Source organism: Euprymna scolopes, chromosome 26 (genome assembly GCF_053919585.1).
Source record: "Euprymna scolopes isolate OS-2025 chromosome 26, ASM5391958v1, whole genome shotgun sequence".
NCBI classification, from domain to species: Eukaryota; Metazoa; Mollusca; class Cephalopoda; order Sepiida; family Sepiolidae; genus Euprymna; species Euprymna scolopes.
This window is the reverse complement of record NC_136507.1, coordinates 95,573,906-95,595,230: the sequence shown is the minus strand read 5'-3', so window position 1 is coordinate 95,595,230 and position 21,325 is coordinate 95,573,906. Positions and strand designations below refer to the sequence as shown.

The 21,325-nt window shown below is 35.2% G+C and overlaps 1 protein-coding gene across 1 annotated transcript in view; it reads left to right on the top strand.

Moving 5' to 3' along the window:
* The window catches only part of LOC145248285 (dynein axonemal heavy chain 5-like), a 280,837-nt gene that overhangs the window by 219,047 nt on the left and 40,465 nt on the right, over positions 1-21,325 (top strand). The window contains 5 exon segments of the mRNA XM_080110158.1: positions 2,649-2,858; positions 7,094-7,239; positions 10,137-10,325; positions 15,722-15,833; positions 20,619-21,013. Of these exon segments, the coding sequence (XP_079966284.1) occupies positions 2,649-2,858; positions 7,094-7,239; positions 10,137-10,325; positions 15,722-15,833; positions 20,619-21,013 (1,052 nt within the window).

Genomic DNA, 21,325 nt, shown 5'->3' with positions numbered 1-21,325 from the left:
GTTACACTCAAAACTGCAATTGTGAATTACTTAGGACTTCTATCGAGTCATGGTTGACGGAACAAGAGCATGCTACTCCCGTAGATTAAATAAAGGTTTGGATTTGAAATTCCATGCGGATTCATGAGTTTGACAGAAAGATTCTCCGAGTTTGGCAAGTTACACAGGAAGAACATCGGCGGTTACATCGACCGAAACGTTGTTAAAATAACACATCGGACTCTGGCAATCTTTCTGTCAAACTCGAGAATCAGCACGGAATTTCGAACAGAACCCTTTACTTAATCCACTGGGGGGTAACATGCTCTCGTTCCATCAGCCATGACCGGGTAGAGGCCCTAAGTAATTCATAATTATACCTTCAACCTTCTGAAGAGTGTAACTTTACAACTAAATTTCAGATAAATCTGAAGAAGTGTTAGAGAAATTCATCTCAAACGTCTTAACGCCAAGACAGTGGCAAAATAAGACAAAATACAACAAAGGCCTTAAAATTCAATACTAATTTTTTTAGTTTCTCCGTTGCAAAAAATGAATGCCCATTTTTCCTCTGAAAAATAGTCTTTTGTCTTCAACAGGAACTGGAAGCAGGTTCATCTGTCTTCAAAGATCGGAGATTACAGCCATTTAAAGGGGGTTGATATGATGCCTTCTGATGGGAAGATTTAATTCTCGTCTTGAGATGATATTACAGAAGTTCATAATTAATGTTCATTCAAAGGAAATGTCCTTAATGACAGGTTGACAATTCAGACCTTATTATATAATAATAACTGAGCCTAATTATTTATGCTTAAAATAAGTCTCAAAGAGAGACACATAATAATATCTAACCTAATCAGTTAGGCTTAAAATTGAAGTCTCGGGGAAATGAAGGTTAGAGGCGGCAAAAACGCCTCATATGCGGTAGGTGAGTTCCATAGGCATGATGCAATTGTCGAATTTCTGACAGAAGGTCAAAGATTACATCGACCGAAACGTTGTGAAAATGACACTCGCGATGAGAACAGTAGTCTGAAGAAACCAAATTATACGAATAATTAATACTCATCTAAAAAATTCATCAACTAAATATAAAATTTAAAATTTGAACAATTATTCAATTGCAGATTAATAAAAAAAAGTTGTCTAGAAAATGTTACCTGTCTGATTTTAAACTAAATTTTAAATGTTTTAATAATAAACAATGAATAGTGTGTTTAATCGCATTTTAAAACAATTTATAATTTGTTCCCTTTAAATGGCTTAAGTTGTTCATTCGGCTGGGGAGGGGAGAGGGTAGTGTTAGGCACCTTTGTTACCTTAACGTTCTTTTAATAACTATTTATAAAATTATAGGGTGTAAATAATGCCGTTGCCAGAATGTAACAATCGTCCCCATGACACAAACAAACCAATAGAATAACATAAATTATTTAGAGCGAAATAGATTTAATGGCTTTTTTCTTTTTTTTTTTTACAGGGGGGGGTCACTACTTATCAAGGCCTAGGGGCCACTCGAGGATAAGGGTTAATGGATATACATTTGTCATTGTGATTTTAGCTTAGTAGACATTAGTGGGAATTTTATAGCTTGGATTACTTAGAGGGATGGTTCAATAAAAACTTGTTCACGTTGGACTTGAAGACAATCAGATTGTAGTCAGCTGGAAAGCAAGCAAACGGAATAGAGTTCCACAGGCGAGCAGTTCTAAGAAGGAAGCCCTGTTCATGGAATCTACGTTTAGGTGTAGGCACAGATAAAGAGTGTGGGAAATTGTTGATAGTGGTTTTGGCTAGACGAGTGTTTTTTGTGAAAGTCTGGCGAGAGGGACCATAGATTGAAGTTCAGATGAGCACCTGCCATGAAAATAACGATAAAGCAGGGACAGGCTTGCTACGTCTCTTCTGTGGGGAAGAGACCGCAGGGAAGAGAAAAGGGCATCCCCCACTAAGCTACAAAGTCTATTTTGAACTCTGTCGAGACAGGATAAGCTGCTTCTAGCAGCTCCTGCCCAGATGTGGCAGCAGACTCCATCGTTGGTCAAACCTGGCTTTTTCGCTACTTTTCAGTTTGGGGGTGATCCCAACAAACCATCATCATAATTTATTAAATACAGTTTTATCAAATGAGCCGTAGATGACAAAATTAAAGTCTTGAAACTTTTTACTTTATGATTCAATTATTTTCGACTATTATCATTTTCTTTATTTAAAAAAAAAAAATCATCATTGTTAAAGCGTTTTGTTATTAAATTGACCAATCATCCGTTACAAAAATATCAGTTACCTCTCTTGATTTTTTTTTTCTTTATTTTTTCTCTAAAAAAATGATATAAGCTCTTATGCCGGGAAATCTTGCCTTTGGGCTGAGATCACAATGTAGTATCTTTTCCGATGCTATACAAGTTAATTTTTTTTCTTAGTCAATGTAAGGGAAATCTTTCTATACTAAGGCAATTTTTATTTTAGCAATTTTCCACAGTCCCCCTTTTTGAGAAGCTAGTTTTCCTCACATTAAAAACCTTGTGTCACACTTTGCTCTCGTAGGGAAGCAAAAAAATAGTAATAATATAGGCCCTTATTCTTAAGTAACTGCTTACTAATTTATTTTGCTAACAATTTGAATTTCGATTTGCTTGTAATGATTGTGTAAATGTTCTTTCCAGGTTGGGGATCATGAAGTTGAGTGCAAGCCATCGTTTCGACTGTATCTTCACACTTCATCAGAAGCCGATAAAGTTGGCGATTTCCTATTAGCCTACACGAAAAGGTTTACTTTTCCTCTGTCTGTTGATTGCCTGACGATCCAGCTGTTGCTCCACTGCCTCAATCAGGAAAAGAATCGGGTGAAAGAAGAACGATCACATTTGCTGCAGGTAGTCACAAATTATTATTTTAAAACTTTCTTTTTCGCTTATTCTTTTTTATTTATGCCATGTGTTCATTTTGGGCTGCATTGGGTAAGCTGTGGTCAGTATGGACTTCAAGACGGTATGTACACCCATATGCTATGAACAGTGTTAAATACATCTTGGCAAGATCATCCCATGAAGCTGCAACTTTATGGCAACCTACCAGCCATATCTACTACCATCGGGGAACAACGTTTATGATTTGCTGGTCACTGCCAGAGGAGCAAGCAAGAGCTGGTGGAAATGCATTGTTGGGCGCACAAGCATAGTATGACCTAAAACCATGTACATCCAGCAAATTGTACATTACGCCAACTGTGATCCTGAAAATCTGAGGCAGTTGATGGAAGACAAGAAAATCTGGAGAGAGAGAGAGAGAGAGAGAGAGAGAGAGTCACATTGGTCAGGGCAAGGAGCCCGATCAGATTTATTTCTTTATTTTTATATTTATTCTCTTACTCTTACCCCTCCCCCTAAATAAAACAATGCGATGGCACCAGCCACACAAAATAGTCATCAAATGTCAAGGAAGATGGAAAGACCGAGGAGGAAGGATACTAACCAGGCCTCTATTTGAATGGTACAGAGAGGACTAGAACCTTGGGGAGGCTTATTGTTATCCAAACTCAGTGAAAATTAAAGGTCTTTACCATCCAGTAATCAATGATAAGCGGCTGTTGTGATAACATAAAGTATTTTCAATGCTTATAAGAAGAGGTGAAGAGTACTGGAAATCTGAGGAGACTTGTTGTCCCTCAGACTTCAGAGCACACCACTGGTTATTTTATTTACTTTCTCTCCAGAATAGGGACATGCTAGTGGTGCCCAAGCACTTGTCCTTTTACCCCTGTTTTAAAAGTGCTCTTTTCAGAGGAATGGATTATAGGCCTGTGCCCCACTGAAACACCTTTTTTTTTTTTCATTTAAGTAATGACTCTGAAAAAGTTCTCTGCACGTCGCTGTTCCAGGTTAGACGTCACTGTTCCAGGTTAGACGTCACTGTTCCAAGTTAGATGTCACTGTTCTAGGTTAGACGTCACTATTCCAGGTTAGACGTCACTGTTCCAGGTTAGATGTCACTGTTCCAGGTTAGACGTCACTGTTCCAGGTTAGACGTCACTGTTCCAGGTCAAGTGTGACTTTGATAGAAATATTTCTATGAAAAGAATTAGAATCAAATTTGGAACACCCAGGTTTTGAGTCCGTGTCGTTAACCATTTAGCCACTGTCGTTCCTCCCCCATCGGCTATAATCAGTGAGTAATCACTGTTGATGATTTGTGTGAGAACACCTAATGAGTACATAATAATAAAAATAAAAAGTTTTTATTTAATAATTTTTCAAAAACAAAAATATACACACGTTAGGGGGTAGGGTGATTAATCTACGGTAACAGACCTGCTTACATGTAATGTAGCAGCAGCAGCGGCAGCATCTCGACACGTATGCAAATGACTGAACTGGTGCACGAGATTTCGTCACAGCAAAGAAAGAGAAGGAAAAGAACAGCAGAGAAAAAAAGGACATCACGTGGTGAAAGTACTGGCAAGTCTTATCGGCGGAAGATGGACGGAAGAGAGACTATTAACGCAGTGTTCAACACAGCAAAGTTTTATCAACTACATGGCAAACTAGGAGACTTTTAAAACAAGATGTGCTGCGTTTTTGGAAAGTGCCGTTAATAAATGCCTTTTATTTCAACTAGAAAAGAAAGTAAGTCAGATTTCTTTTCTTTTTTTGATTTTTTTTTTTTTGCAACTGTCTCTGCATGTAACGTGTACGTCCGTGTTAAAATGTAACAACACTATTGAAGAAGATTAGCAACACCGTTACACTACTTATAAAGTACTCTTCTTCCCGGCTCCCTATTTCGAATTTAAAAGCATAAAATCTTTTATTAAAATGATCGGAATTCGGTAGGAAATACTCTGAAAAGAGTTTATTTGTATATCTATAAAAGTGAGAATGTGTGTGTGTGTGTGTGTGTGTGTGTGTGTGAGAGAGAGGACAATTCTTAAGCTATATATTCAACGGATGTTTGATCTACTGACTTGAAATTTGGTATCTAGGATATTCAGACATGTGGAAAACTTTTTAATCGGTTTTCATCAGGAAAAAGGATGTCAAAATTGAAAAATTGGTACTTGGGGGGGGGGGGGGTAATCGTATTTTTATTTGTTTGTCAATTGTTTTACGACTGCGCATGCACGAGTCGTTCACATTATGTTAAAAATAAGTAGGTTTGAAAACACTTTTTAATAATCGTGTCAAGCTGGCTTAATGTTTATCGTATTTGACTCACGTCCTTTAGGTTTTGTTTTCGATTCAGCTCGAGTATTTTTTTTTTTTGTACTTACAAGAAATGAACTGTTTAGAAAAAACATAATACTCGCATGCACATGGCTCAGTTTATTTTTTTACTTCATTTTTTTATTATTTTTTTTATCAAAGAAATTTAACGTTACGCTTATTACCGGGCAAAGCCGAGTCAAGCTTAATCAACCAATAAACTGATATTTGAATATTTTAATGTTTGTACACTAAAACATGAATCCTGAACTGTTCATGTATATACCAAGATATGAATGCAGAATGAGAACATTTGATGTTCTATTTCTACGTTTTTTACAGTGACCACGTGTTTTGATTTATTTCTAAGCAAACGGTCGTGATGTTGTAAGTTGTGTTAAGGTGCATAACTCATGATAACCAAAAGAAAGATATTTATTTCTTTTTTACTTCAATTCACCCAAACAATGCACATTGCACTGAGATGGAACTGGCTACTATGAATTAAGTGCCAGGTTTATGGGGAGCATCCTAAGTGGGGAGTTGTACAGCGAGATGTTTTTTTTGTTGTTGTTTTTGTGTTCTTCAAATCTGTCTGATCTATTCCCTGCTTCTTTTCTTCCAGCTCGTTTGACTCGTAGATCTAGTGGTCTTCATTAATTCACTGTTTTCATATTTCATTGCTATACAGCTTTCTATTTCCAGTAGCCTCTTTTCCAAGGAATACAGGCTTGTGGAACTCTCTGCTGACTATTTCCCTCCTACTTTTAACCTTGGTCTTTTCAATACTAAGGTGAATAGGCATCTCCTGTCTATACGATAATCATCTTTCGTTCTTGTTATATGAAGTAGTTTCACACCTTGTCTGGAGCGATTTCCATAGAAACAAAACACAAGAAAATATTTTATATTCTCATAAAATTGTAGTTATAAGAACATTTTTTATATATATAAATTCTCGTTTTTCTCAATTCTTCTTTTACAAAACGTGTTTTATGTTCTAGCTAGCACTTACTAACTGGTGACCCTTCTATTCTTTCAATGTTTCATTTATTTCCATTTTAGCGGCGCATGTACGTCAGTATATATATATATATATCCATCATTTTCTTCTTTCACAAAAACATAACTTTTATACACAAATTATATCAAATTTTGGCGTGGTTCTTGACAACATCAAAAGACGTTATCGTTGTCCCAAATCGATCTACTAACCCGACCAGGTATCATGCAACAATAGCTCAGTCGTGTTGTTTTACTAATGTTATTTCATATTATTATTTTCGAAATTAAAATTTATTCAAAAACAAAAAATAATCAGTAATTAGCTATTCTTTTTCTGCATTTTTTTTTTTTGCATTTTTTTCTTACTTGAAAGTCATCAAGGCCCGAAGACCACTTGAGGATAAATGTTAATAAATGTAAGGTGGTAGTGTAGTAATTGTTTATGGTATAAATTGGGTAGAATTTGATTATTTCTGGGGACGGCTCAACAAAAATTTGTTTACATTGGATTTGAAGGCTACGATGTTGTATTCAACCGGGAAGCAGACCAAAGGAACAGTGTTCCACAAGCGAGCAGTTCTGAGAAAGAAACTTTGGTAAATTTTTGCGACATGCCCCAACCTCCCCATGTTAAACACCCCAACCTCCCCATGTTAAGAACGGCTTTCCGAATAACCCACCCCCAACCTCGAAAACCGTTCTAAACATGGGAAGGTTGGAGGGTGTTTATTCCGAAAGTTGTTCTTAACATGGGGGGGGTCGTTTATACTACGCTAGGCCAGGTCGTAAACTTTGTTCATGGAATCTGCGTTTAGAGTTAGATTTGTCACAAAGTTTTATTGAATGTCTTGCAGACTTTGATTATTTATGATTATTATTTTAGTTTTTTTTGTTTTTTTTTTTAGATGAAAGAAAAACAAAGCAAACTGTTACAACAAGCGGAGAATGAATTGATCGTCGAATTTTGTAAGGATATCTTCATCATGCATGAAATGCCGACACTGAAGAATCTTCTGGAATTGGTCAAGAAATATGAAGATCTCCAAGAAAGGTAAAACAAAACAAACGCCATGCCGATTCTCTTATGAAATCACAAAATTAAAACCAAAGACTATCGATTTATAAACTACTAATCTATATATTATTTAAAGTCTGTAGAGTTTTGTGGTTTTATTGGCTTCGTTCTTGTCTCCGTGCCCGCTCAACACTCAAAGGGATGGCGTCCCAAAAAGGATTGACATAATCCTCTAAAGCAGATTAAAAACATTCGAAAGCGATCCTTTATGAGGTTATAAGTGTTGAAGCAACAAAACAGGTATTATCCATTAAAGCAGAGAACATAAGACCCAGAGTTGTCTATATAAGCAGTGACACACACACACACACACACACACACACACACATATATATATATAATTAAAACTTGTGGCGACACAAAATATGTAAGACTGAAATGGGAAAACAACCAAACACTTGAAAAATATTTTTTTTATTCTTCCAATGTTTAATTTATCTTTTCTGTCTTTCATATACACACATCTATCTACATATCTCTCTCGCTCTCTCTCTCTCTCTCTCTCTCTCTATATATATATATATATATATATATATATATATATATATATATATATATATACAGTACTGTTTTGCTGTATCACAGCTCATCAGTGCAGCTAGACTAGCACCCATCCTTAGCCAGAGATTGAACCTACAACCATCTAGTTGATAGGCAGCAGTTTTAATCTCCAGCACATGGGATCAGTGATCTCATCAAATGTCCATTTATATAGACAGTCGCACACCGCTTTTACAGTTCTTAACCTGTTTGTTTCTTTACAAACAAACAAACAAACAAACAACTTTGCATTAATGCTAATTAAGCAGTAGGTGAAATCATTTTACGACAATGCTCTACCCAAGGAGGGGGTTGCTTAAAATATAGTCATCCACATACAATACCGTGTCGCTGTATCAGAGTTCATCAATTAGATGCTTTAATAATTTTATATATATATATATATATATATATATATATATATATATATATATATATATATAAAAGTGAACGTGTCTGTCTGTGTGTCTTTATGTATACATTTCCCTACACAATAACTCTTTCAATTTTCAGTCTACAGACTCGAAATTTGATATACAGGGTACTGAGATTTGGGAAAATCTTTCTAATCGATTCCAGCCAGAAATTTGGCTGTTAAAGGGTCAAAGTTCAACAATTTGACCTTTGAGAACTCTTTCAAACTCCTCCACCAATTTTGGGCCTAAACACTTGAAATTTTATATATAGGTTCCTTGGACATGAATCTAACTTAATAACTTGATTTGAGCCCAAAACAATAAATGTTAAGGGGTCATAATAGAGGTCAAAGTTTTAAAAAGATTTGACCGCTTTGGTCTCTACCAAATTACTCAGACAATTTCTGGTCTAAACATTTGAAATTTTACATAAAGAGTATTCAGAGACAGGACAAGCTTTTTAATCGGTTTGGGTCGAAAATTTGAGTTACCAATATATAAATGTATGTTTGTTTGCATGTCTGCCTAAAACTTTCGACAGAAGTGACGGATTTTTACAAGATCAGTATCGTTTTGAAGTTCGACCTTTCAGACGACAAATATCGGAAAATTGTCTAAAAACATTAATATCTTCACCTTCAACTGGGCACTTTTCTACAGGGGTTCGCTTTTTTCGCCGATATTTTCGAAAGTCATCCTCTCCTTTCGATTGTCTTGCCTTAATTAAAACCTATGTCACTTCCAGTTTGGCAGTGGTCGTTACAGCAAAGATGTCAGTTTTTTTCCCATTCTTTTCCTCCTTTGCGGTACGGGTTCGAGCCTGCCTTCCTACTACCACTTTGTTTTTTGTTTTTTTGCTTAACATATACCTCCAAACACCTGGGCAATGCCGGGCACCCATGCTAGTATATCTATAAAAGTGAAAATGTCTGTCTGTCTCTCTGTCTCTCTGTGTAAATTTCCCTACACAATAACTCTGTCAATTTTCGGTCTACAGACTCGAAATTTTACATTCGGGGTATTGAGATTTGGGAAAATGTTTTTAATCCGGTTTCGGCCAGAAATTTTGCTGTTAAGGGGTCAAAGTTCAATACCAAACTCCTCCGCCAATTTTGGGGCTAAACACTTGAAATTTTAGATATAGGTTCCTTGGACATGGGTCTAACTTTTTAACTTGATTTGAGCCCAAAACAATAAATGCTAAGGGGTCAAAGTTTTTTTTTGGGGGGGGGTCAAAGTTTTTTTAAAAATTGACCTCTGCGGTCTCTAAGCCAATTTCTGGTCTAAACATTTGAAATTTTACATAAAGTGCATTCAGACATAGGGCAAGCTTTTTAATCGGTTTTTGGCTGAAAATTTGAGCTGCCAAGGGGTCAAAGTTCAAAAGATTTTACCTTTATGGTGTCTAGCAAACTACTCAGCTAATTTTGGGTTTAAAACATTTGCAATTTATACATAACGGGTAATCTGGCATGCGGCAAGCATTTTAATTAGTTTTGAGGCGAAAATTTGGCTGCTGAAAGGTCAAAGTTGAAAGAGTTGTCTTTTGCAGATTCTACCAAATTCTTTCACCAATTTTGGGTCTAAAGACTTAAAATTTTAGATGTAGGTAACTTGGACATGGGTAACACTTTTTATTTTGATTTGAGCCCAAAATAATAAATTTTAAGGTGTCAAAATTGGGGTCAAAGTTAAAAAAAATTGACCTGTGCGGTCTCTACGAAATTACTCAAACAAATTTTGGCATAAACATGATGAGGCTATTTTTAGCGAAATATTAAACTTACAACAACAAAAGAAAGTAAATAAAATGATTTTATCATTATTTCCGACACTTCAAAGTTTTCAAATTTCTCATTTAAATTTTATTCAAAATAAGTGTCGTATTAAAGTGACTGATCATTTTGTGTTTTTCAGTCTTCAAACTGTTGACAAAGACTTGGAGAATATTTTGCAACAAACAAAGGATCTCTTCCTGATAATTGCAAGTCGGGGCGCCCTCTGCTATAACGTCATGCAGAACATGAAGGAACTCAATCCCTTGTACCAGTTTCCATATCCACGATTCCTGAAAATGTTCAACTCCATTGTCTCCCAGTCTGATCGGTAAGTTGATCAAGAATAACTCTCGACCCTATTTTCTCATCTCAGAGCACTTTTTTTTTTTATTGCATTTTCATCCCAAACAAGGCGCAGTACCACTTTGATGTACTATCTGGGACATAATTTGCTGGTATACTATGTAGGGAGTTGAGCAGAAAGATGTCTGTTTACATTACACTTGAACTTCTGCATGTCAGTATAGTCAGTGAAGCAGGAACCCAGAAGAGAATTTCAAAGTCAAGCAGTTCTGGGGAAGAAACTATTAGAGCAGAAGACTTTCTGACATCTGGGAATCTCTACTGTGTAGGGGTGGGATTTTGCTGCTTGTCAGGTTTGTCGGGGGTATTTACGTTAAGGAGGTGCTTGTAGTTCGTTGGGGCATATACCATTAAAATACTTTTAAAACAGGCAGAGGGATGAAACATTTCGTCGACAACAGACTGAAGCCTCTCGTAGCTGACAGTTCGGAACCTATTAGGTTGGCGACTCTCTTTTGAACCCTGTCTAGGAGTGAGACTAGTAGCAGGTGCACCAGGAATTCCTTTACTGCTCCCTGTTTTCCTCAACAGTGCTGACATGTGGAGATTTAAATGTAATGCGGCCACACATCTTGTTGCTCAACTCCCCATTTAGGTTGCTCTCTATAAATCTTGTCCCTATCATGATAGCCTATTACACTTTAGTAGCTATATGTCTGTTTCAAGCAAACAAAAGTAAAAAAAATGAAACCAGTATTGCATGGATTTTGGGGCTGCTGATCAAATTAAAAATAAATTTTTGAATTAAGAATAAAAGGTGTTTATTTTCAGATGTAATGAGTCTCTTTTGAACGAATTTGAAAGGGTTTAAAGTAATGAAACCTCCTTTATTTGGAGAAAAAAATTTTTTTTATTTTTTGGCATATTGATTAGTGATGGGACGATTCCAATATTTTCCCAATTCCGATACAATTACCAATTCTGTGCTAAATTCCCGATTCCGATACCGATTCTTTATAAATCTTTAAATATTTAACTATGGAGTCGGTATTTTCCCCGATTTTCATAAAAACACGTGTTAAATATGCAGATATTTTCCTAAACGTCAAAATACACTTGTGGAGGATGATCTATTGATTTTAGTTTTACTGATATTTTAAAATCAATAAATATTTATTATTTCATCATTATTATCAGCAATGGAAGATTTTGCTTTAAACAAAATCAAATAAAAAAGGACAATTAAAACAATCATTTTGGCATCAGAGAATAGGCACCAATTTTTCCGATTCTGATACCGATTCTGATACCTCCAAATGTTTTGATTTTTCCGATTCTGATTTGGATTAATCGTCCCAACATTGACATCAACCCTTTTGAGTTGTTTAATGCGAATTAGTAATTTTTATGCTTCAAGTTTTTTATATCTTCAAATATTTATTCATGGTATTTGGTTTGGTTGTTTTGTTTTAATGAAAAATGTTTTTGTTTTTGACTTTGCAGAGAATGATTGAGTTTTTGCAAAGGAAAAGAAAACGATAACATCAGTGTTTGGTGCCTTTTAGGCCAGGAAGCCAGTATCTTCAGACAGTGTTATCTAGTAGAACCAGGAGTTGAAGAAGGAGTTAATTGATTGGCATAGTTGATATTGCTGAAGACTATTGAAGCAGCTATACTGAGTTCAAATCATATTGGGTCAATTGTGTTTATGTTCTTTAAAATGTGTGAATCAGAGCTCGAAACCAAATTTATAAAACCCAGTTACAATCAGTTTTCATATGACAATCACTAAAATCCAAACTGATTTGCCAAAACCTAGTTAAATTCGTGAAATATTTCTCTTATTTTCAGAATTCGGCTAAGTCCTGTTTGTGTCATTGAAACAGATTGCAAGATATCAATTTCACTGTTCTCGCAAAGCAGTTTTTGCTATGGATGTCAGGGATGTCTAGAGGGGTGGTGATGCTAGGGGAGGCCAAACACCTGGCTCTTTTACTCCTGTTTTAAAGTGCCCTTTTCAGAGGAATGTATTATAGGCTTGTGCTTCATTAAAACGGTGTTCATTACTATATTTTTGCCGTTTTTTTTTTCACTTGAGCACCTGCCCTGAAAAAGTTCTTTGCACTGATTGATGTATTATGTATAAACATTGATAGAAGTAATAAAACCATTGACACGAGAACATTGATACAATTGATATCAGTAATGAAATCGTTGATATCAGTTGCAGTGATAACATTGATATCAGTAATAAAATCATTATCAGGAACATTGACATCATTGATGTCAGAAATGAAATCATTGATACCAGTAACATTGATATCATTATTATTGATTTAATTGATAACATTGATATCAGTAATGAAATTATTGATACCAGTCATTGATAGCAATAATATCAGTTATGAAATCATTGATATCAATAAAATTGATATCAAAATTGAATCAATGACATCCACATCATTGATAACTTTATTGATATTACTAGCATTGATATTATAATTAACATTGATATCAATAATGAAATCATTGATATCAGTAGCACTGATAATTATGATAATACCACTAATGATATCATTGATAATAATAGCACTGATATCATCAATAACATTTATATCAATAACACTAACATTGATATCAGTAATAGAAATGGCAATCAGAGAATTTTACCCTTATGCAAGCAGTTCCGAGTTTGAATGGAGAATTCCAAACCTGTCATGACTGTTTTTACGGGTTTCTATCTGCAGCCCATTTTGGCATAATGAAAAGAGTGTTCACTAATAAGCCAAGGGTTCAATCCTCATGTGAGTCATATTAAATATATAAAGAAAATGGTACTTGATGTTTTCTTGCTAAACACTGAGCATTATAAGTGGCAGATCGAGGGCAAGTGGAGTAATCATGGAAACGAAGTGGCGCCCTCCCTTACACCTCGGTGTCGTAGCTTATGAAAAGGAAGCCTTTGCGTTTCCCTTGACTGTAGTTGGCCACTTTGCTTTTTTGACAAAAAATTTATTTCGCGTTAACTGATTTATAGTTTTATTTGCCTAATAGAAAGCAATGTTTCTAAACATATTTTTTAATGTTTTTCTTTTCTTTTTTGGATTGCTTTTTGTTGATTTAGAAAGGATTTTTTTTTTCTGTTGTATTTGTTGTTATTTTATTTATTTATTTAATGCAAAGTATGATTTTTTTTTTCTTGTTTGCATAAAAAAAGAGTAATTTTTTTTTTTAAATTAAGTTAATGTAAATGTCTTTTCTTTTTGTGTGTGAAAAACATTCATTCGATGAATATATGTGCTCTGGCCATACCTTTGCCTTTTTACATTCGATCATTGTCAGAAAATCAAACCTGAATGCACTTATTTGCCTATGCAGCAGAAGATGGCAAACAAGCATAACGCATTTATGAACTCACTTTACTTGTATAGCCTCGATGAAAAATGCCTTTTCAAAAAAAAAAACAAAAAAAAATATATATATATATATATATATATATATATATATATATATATATATATATATATATGAAAGGCATAGTCTGTAGAGACTATGCAAGAAAGGTGGGAACATGAACGAGTTTAGCTTGTTTTCCAGGTTCTGTTATACGAGAAAACTAGTGCGCTCAGGGCTGATTTGGGCATTGTTCGTGGTGGTGCTCAAACGTGAGGCAAAGATATCACCAGAATGCATACATTTAGAGAAAGAGTGTTTTTCACACATTAATACCGGAAAAATTATCTGCTTGATTTCAAAAATTTGTTACACAGGGCATCTCTAGATAAATCCGTCAATGGCTTTTGCCCTAACCTATCATTTGTGAGATCCATAGTTTTTCATGTTGACGGAATAAATGTCATCTGCTGAATTCAGCAAACATGTAATCGACTTGTGATTGCACCTTTTATATTTATATTGCCTCCCTTCAGACTTGAGAATCATTGAAATATTTTTGGCATAATTGTATTGGGTTGGTATTTACCTTCCTCCCTCCCTCCCTCCCATTGCGAGGAGATGTGACAAAATCGTTGGAAGGTGGGCAGAATCGAGTTAGTGCCTCTAAAGGAGGAGCAGTCTGGCCCTGCAAAAAAGTATCTCAGTACTCTCATCAGCATTCACCAGTGAGGGTGCCTCATATATCAAACAATACACTTGCTCCATCTGAAAGCCAGGATTCAAGGCCTGGAAAAGTGGACCTCCTAGGGCTACCCAGAACAGATGCTTCGGCCTAACACCTAAAAGTCCACCAAAATGGTCCAGTTTCTGGTGGACTGATTATTGAGATCGCAATCTCAACTGGTACCTAGCCCCAATCACAACAGAATGCCAAATGAATGGCACAAGCCGGTACAACTGGTCATGGGTATAATTGTATTGGACTGTTAAGAGGTAATGATCACAAAGATTTGGACGATTATATTTATAGCCAGGGATGACAAGAACAAACCATTCAGCTACCAGAATCGCTGTATAAAAATATACTTAATCTCTTTAAATTTTTCAGTCATAGCTTTTCATCTTGACACTCACGGAGGACGGACCACTGCTGATTCTGACTGGATTAATATTACCAATTCTTTACTTGGAATTCTTTATAATTCAAGGCTTCTCTGACTGCATTCATACGGTTAAGTATGATAACAAAGATTTGGACGATTATATTTACAGCCAGGGGTGATAAGAACGAATCAATCAGATCCCAGAATCGCTGTATAAAATATACTGAATCTTTTTTAATATTTCAACCGTAGCTTTTCGTCTTGAGATGAGAAAGAAACTACTCTGCTGATCCTGACTAAATTCTTCACCTGGAATTCTTTTCAATTCAGAAAAACTTCTTTGTCGGAATTGATATAATGAATTTTTGCTTGGGACAACTACATTTAATATTTGCAATTGGATAATTTTCTTTTCTCTATGATAAAGTTATTTCTTTTGCCATCACCTTTTGGATCATTTTTTTCTACTATAAGAATGGCTGTCCATTCGAGAAATATCGGAACTTTTTCAGGATTCTCTGTCCATACTCAGAATTGCAATTCTCTGTGTGCCCAATACCTAAACATTTTGTATACATTCATTGATTTACACTAAAACAAATGTTGTAGCCTCCAATGATGTAAATATTTAAATATCGCAGATTCAATTGATCTGTGTTGAAAACAACACACAAATGAAAATTTTTCAATTTAATTCTTTTAAAAATACCAATTTATTCAATGATTTCTTGTGTACTTTTTTTTACTTCATTGCATCTTAAATTTCGTTCTATTTGAATATTTTTAAAATGTGAAGATTAATAATCTATCTTAAAACTGTTTTTATCAGAGTTTAACTGCTTTATGCAACAAGACTGAATATTCTAAAAAATATGTCAGCTTTAAATGTGTCTTTAATCTTTTTTCTTTCTTTTTTTGATAGAACATTGGCAAAATCAGTTGCTGAAAAATTTCTTTTTGCTTCTAACCAAAAAATGGTTCATCGTCTTAAAAGTAAAGACAGAATTGTATTCACTTTACTCCTGGCAATGGAGGTAAATACCATTTAAACAAAATGTCTGCGTTTTTTTTTTTTTTTTTTTTTTCATATCAATATATTATATTGATATTGTCTGCTTTTTTCATTAAACGTAATAAAATAAAAAATTGTGCAATGTTATTGCTGTACAGTTATCTTAAAATCAAGAATTTTACTACTACTACTACTACTATCATTGTCATAGTTTTCATTTTTATTCTCATTATTATTATCATGATTATTCTCATTTTCATAATTTTTATTATCAATATTATTATTATTATTATTATTATTATTATTATTATTTCCCTTGTCAGATTTTGTGTCTGGCTGTTGTTATTACCAATTTTATGTTGATAGGCGGATCATAACAAATGACTATAAGCTATCAGCATCTCCTTTTTTCAAGCCTCCAGTACTTGCGCAATATTCTGGCGATTCCCAGCAAAGCAGTCTTCTGAAATACTCCAACATTGCAATGGATCACAATTTACTCAATCCACTTGTTAAATCCTTTTGTCACACTGTTCTGGGCTTCTATCACAATAGGTACAACTTCTACCTTCTTCAACTTCCATGATTATTTTATCTCCTTTTTCAAGTTTTGGCATTTTGTGACTTCTTTTTCCTCCATATTTACATTAGCTGGTACTAGTATGTCAATGATTATTTATTGCCTTGTGTTCTTTTTTTTCTAGCAGGATAAAATTAAGTCTCCTTGCTTCAATCAAATTGTCACATTGGATATTCATATTCCACAATAACTTCATATTATCACCTTCCATTACCAATTCTGGAACATGCTCATGCCATTTTTCATTGCATTCCAACCCTCTTTTCTTATACATATCCCAATGGACCTTTCTTGCAATATTGTCATGACGCCTCTTGTACTCCTTTTGGGTTAATTTCCCAAACTACTGATGATGTGTTGTATATTCTCACCTTTCTACCCACACAGTTGACATAGGAGACTTTCAGCCGTTATATCAATGTGATACTTCACATAATTTGTCCTGAGCGATTGCTTCTGTGTTGCACATATTAAGGCTTCTGTCCCAATTTTCAAGTCACACTTTGACAACCATCGCCAGGTTTTTTTCTCTTTTTTCCTTTTAGATCCCTACTCAATTCACCATGTATTTTCTTCTCAAACCATTTCCCTTTCACTTTTTGTTCATTTATTGCTTTAAATTCTTTGCTTCTTACTAGTTCGCTCTCTTACAATTTTTCAAATTTTGGCATGCCCATTATATAAACTTTCAGACTATTTTCTTCTTTCACGCATCGTTCTACACTTATTAGTCCTCGTCCTCCCTCTTTTCTTTTCACATATAATCTACCGCCATCATTATTTGGGTAAAGAGCTCCATTTATTGTCATTGTTTTCCTTGTCTCCCCGTCCATATCTTTCAGCTCATTTTCTTTCCATTGAATAATACCCGCCCCCATATCAAAATATAACTACTACCCATGTGTTTACTGTGAATATTTTGTTTTTCACGTTCAATCTTGACCTAAGCATTCTTTCCCCATTAATTCTTTCATTTCCGCTTATTTCATTTTATCCAATTCCACAATTCCTAAATAGGTGTATCCTTCTTCTCCAACCTCTTTCATCATTTCTTCATTCAAAAGTTTTATTTCTTCACTGTAAACAATTTTTCCCTTTTTCAAATTCAGAGCACCACACTTCTTCATGCCAAATTCCAAGAAATTATTGAACATGTGAACAGTCCTCACAAACATACTTAGCTGGTCTTCATTTTTACCATACAACTTTAACTCATCCATAAATAATAAATGGTTTACCAAATACCCCTTCTTTGTTAGTTTCCTCATTCAAGAGTTTTGCTTAATATTTTCATTGTTTTCACTATTCTTATCTGTTGTACCTCAGTCATCCCTCTGATTCCAATCTCTCCTCTACTTTTTAAAAAGTTTTTCGGGATTGTTCCTAGTGCTCATACTATTATTGATGCTATCTTGACTTTCTTCATCATCCATATTCCTTCCCTCTTTCTGACCAGAACCGTGTACCTATTTCGCTACTCTATCTCCTTGATATTCACCCTGTGGTCTGCTGGAACAACGAAATGTACAATCTGGCAGGACTTTTCCTTCTTGTTAACTATTATGACATCCAGTATTCTTGCTTGGATGAGTTTATCTGTTTTTATGAGCCATGTTCCATAGGACTTTGCAATTTCCGTTTTCAAGTATTGCTGCTGGTTTGTGCTTGTGCCATCTATTTGGATGTTCAAGATACAGTTGTTTGCATAATTCCCAGTGTACTGCCTTCCCCACTTGATCATGTCTATTCTTATATTCTTTTTGAGCTAGTTTGCTGTATTCACTTATGTAGTTTCTCGTTTCATCTTTTTGTCCATAGAGTTTGCATTTGCTGTTCCCTTGTGACTTGTGTCTCGTTGATCTTTGCTTTGATGTAGTTAGTTTTAATTGCGTTATTTTGTGCAGCTTTTATTATTGATTCAGTTTCTCTACTTAGGTGTCCTTTTTCATAGCCTTGTCCAAGTGTTTTCGTTAGTCTCATCTTTTGTCATTCCTATGAATCGTCCGTCTAGCTGTTTCACTTCCTATTCTTATTTTCTCGTCTTATACCTTACCTCTATGCTTTCTGTCTTGTTCATTATTTCAGTGTCCTTTGCTGGAGTTATTAGCCTTTCTGTTTTCTATGCTATGTATTTTTTTAAACCATTTTTTATGTCATTCAATCTATGCTAACCAATCCTCTTCCTCCGTCTTTTCTATTCACATAGAGTTGACCAGCATCATCCTTTGGGTGTAATGCATTATACATGGTCATAAGTTTTCTGGTCTTCCATTTGAGATGCCTCAGTTTTGGTCCACACTATAAACGGTCCAGAGTATCTTACTAGTGATACTGCCCATGTATTTATACCATTTATTAGGTTTCTATGATATAGTTTAGTTTCGAGGAGTTTTCTTATTCTTCTTAGGTATTCCTTTCCAATTTTCTCTTTTATTTCTGTTGCTTTGATGGTGTCTGCTTCCAGAACTCCTAAATATTTGTATTTGTATCATGTTCACCTAGTTTTCTCATCTCCACCTAATTGGGTAGTTCCTTAATCTGCGTTTATTACAAGGAGTTTTCACACAGATTATCAAAGATCTCATTGAATGCAGCCTGTGGTGGTCCCTGGAAGCTGAGTGACAACAAATTTCCCCAGATTTTCCAGTACTCTCCACCTCTTTCGATACCATTTGCAAATAAATTTGCATTATCGCAACAGCTGCTTGCCATTGATTTCTCGTTGGCAGTGGCCATTGGTCTTTACTGGTATTTGAGCAGCAATAAACCTCTCCAAGATCCCAGTTCTCTTCGCACTTATGCAATGGAGGTCTGATCAGAGTTCACTCCTCGGTCTTTCCTTCCTCCTTGACTACTTGGCTATTTGGTTTCGCTCTTTGGGGGGGCAGTGATGTGATAATGGGGGATGGGGTGGGGTTAGAGAACTTATAGGTATGCAGCTTCAATGTTCTTGGTTCCATGTAGGGCTTCGTGTTTAGTCTCTGTAGCAGTTTGTCTGGTTTACGCTTTTGGTTTGTTTGTGTTAGTTTCCACATTCAAGGGTTTTCTTTAATATTTCAGCTGTTTTCATTATTGTTGTTTGTTGTATTTTTCCAGTCATTGCTTTGGTTCCAATTTCTCCCATTTCTTTTTCAAAGTTTTTTGGAATTGTTCCAAGTGCTCCAACTATTACAGGCATTATTTGGACTTTCTTCATCTTCCATATCCCTTTCAGCTATCTGGCTAGCTCTGTGTATTTGCTTAATTTCTCCTTTTCTTTGATATTCACCCTGTGATCAACTGGAACGGCAAAGTCTACGATTTGACAGGATTTTTCTTTCTTGTCAATTATTACATCTGGTTTTCTTGCTTGGATGGGTTTATTAGTTTGTATGTCCATGTCCCATAGGATTTTGTGATTCTCATTTTCAAGTACTGTTGCCAGCTTATGTTTGTACCATTTGTCTGTGCATTCGAGCTGTAGTTGTTTGCATAATTCCCAGTGTACTGCCCTTTCGACTTGGTTGTGTCTGTTCTTGTATTCCTTTTAGGCCAGTTTGCTGCATTCACTTACTATATGGTTTATCGTTTCGTCTCTTTGTCCACAGAATCTGCATTTATTTTTTTCTTATGTTTTATCGATCTTTGCTTTTATGTGGTTGGTTCTTATCAAGTTATTTTGTGCTGCGGTTATTAGGGATTTAGTTTCTCGGCTTATGTGTTCTTTTCGCATCCATGGCCAAGTGTTTCCGTTATTTTTATCTTTTGTCATCTTTATGAATTTTCCATGTAGTTGTTTCTCTTCCCATTTTTCTTTTCTCGTCTGATCCTTTATTTCTCTGTTTTCTATTTTGTCGATTTTCTTAGTGTTTCTCGCTGCCATGATTATCCTTTCCGTGTTTTGCGTTATGTATTTTTCAAATTCTTTTTTTGTGTCATGCACACAGTCTTCTATACAAACTAGCCCTCTTCTGCCTTCTTTTCTTTTCACATAAAGTCGGTCAACATCGTCCTTTGGGTGTAGTGCATTATGCATGGTCATGAGTTTCCTAGTCTTCTGATCGAAGTGTCTTAGTTCTTCTTTGGTTCATCCTATCAACAGTGCTGAGTATCTTATTAGTGATACTGCCCATGTATTTATACCTTTTATTAGGTTTCTATTATTATTATTATTATTATTATTATTATTATTATTTATCATTAATATTTATTTATTTATTTATTTTTATTTTTATTTTTTTGACACAGGTCGAATTGAATGAAGGTCGAATCCAGCCAGGTGAAAGAGAATTTCTGATTTCTCCCTCATCAGCCTTGCAAACTTTACCATCCCTTGTGAATGCTTCCAACTTATTAACCAAGAATTGTTTCGAATGGATGCCAGATGAAGTGTTTACCAATCTGCAGACTTTGGCCATGAAATTCCAGTGGTTTTTTGACGTTTTCATGAATATCAACAAAGATGGCAAAGACATCAACTGGAAAATCTTGTACGAAAGCGAATCGCCAGAGATGTGTAACTTACCAGATAAGCTCAATAAAAGTCTCACACCTCTGCAGAGGTTCTGTGTCTTGCGAGCTCTGAGAAATGATCGTGTCGTTCAACTAAGCACCGCCTTTATCGTGACTGTTTTAGGAAACAGGTAAGACGGCATAAAAGACGCATCCTTTTTTTTTCTATAATTCCAAATGAAAAGCAGTTAAATATTCAGCTTAACTAATATTCTTGGTGAACCAAGTGCAAAAGAGATCCCGATAATTGCACTTAAGTGAACAACGCGGATACTAAAAAGAGCTCTCGGTTGGTTTCAATAAAAAGCAGGGCAATGTTGAAAGCTGGTTTGGCTGCCCCATACCCAGCGTTACAAACTTCTAAGGAAGAAAAAAAAACCAAAAAAACTATAAATACGTTTTATAGTAAAATGATCATACTTGACTATCCACAACGGCAGAGT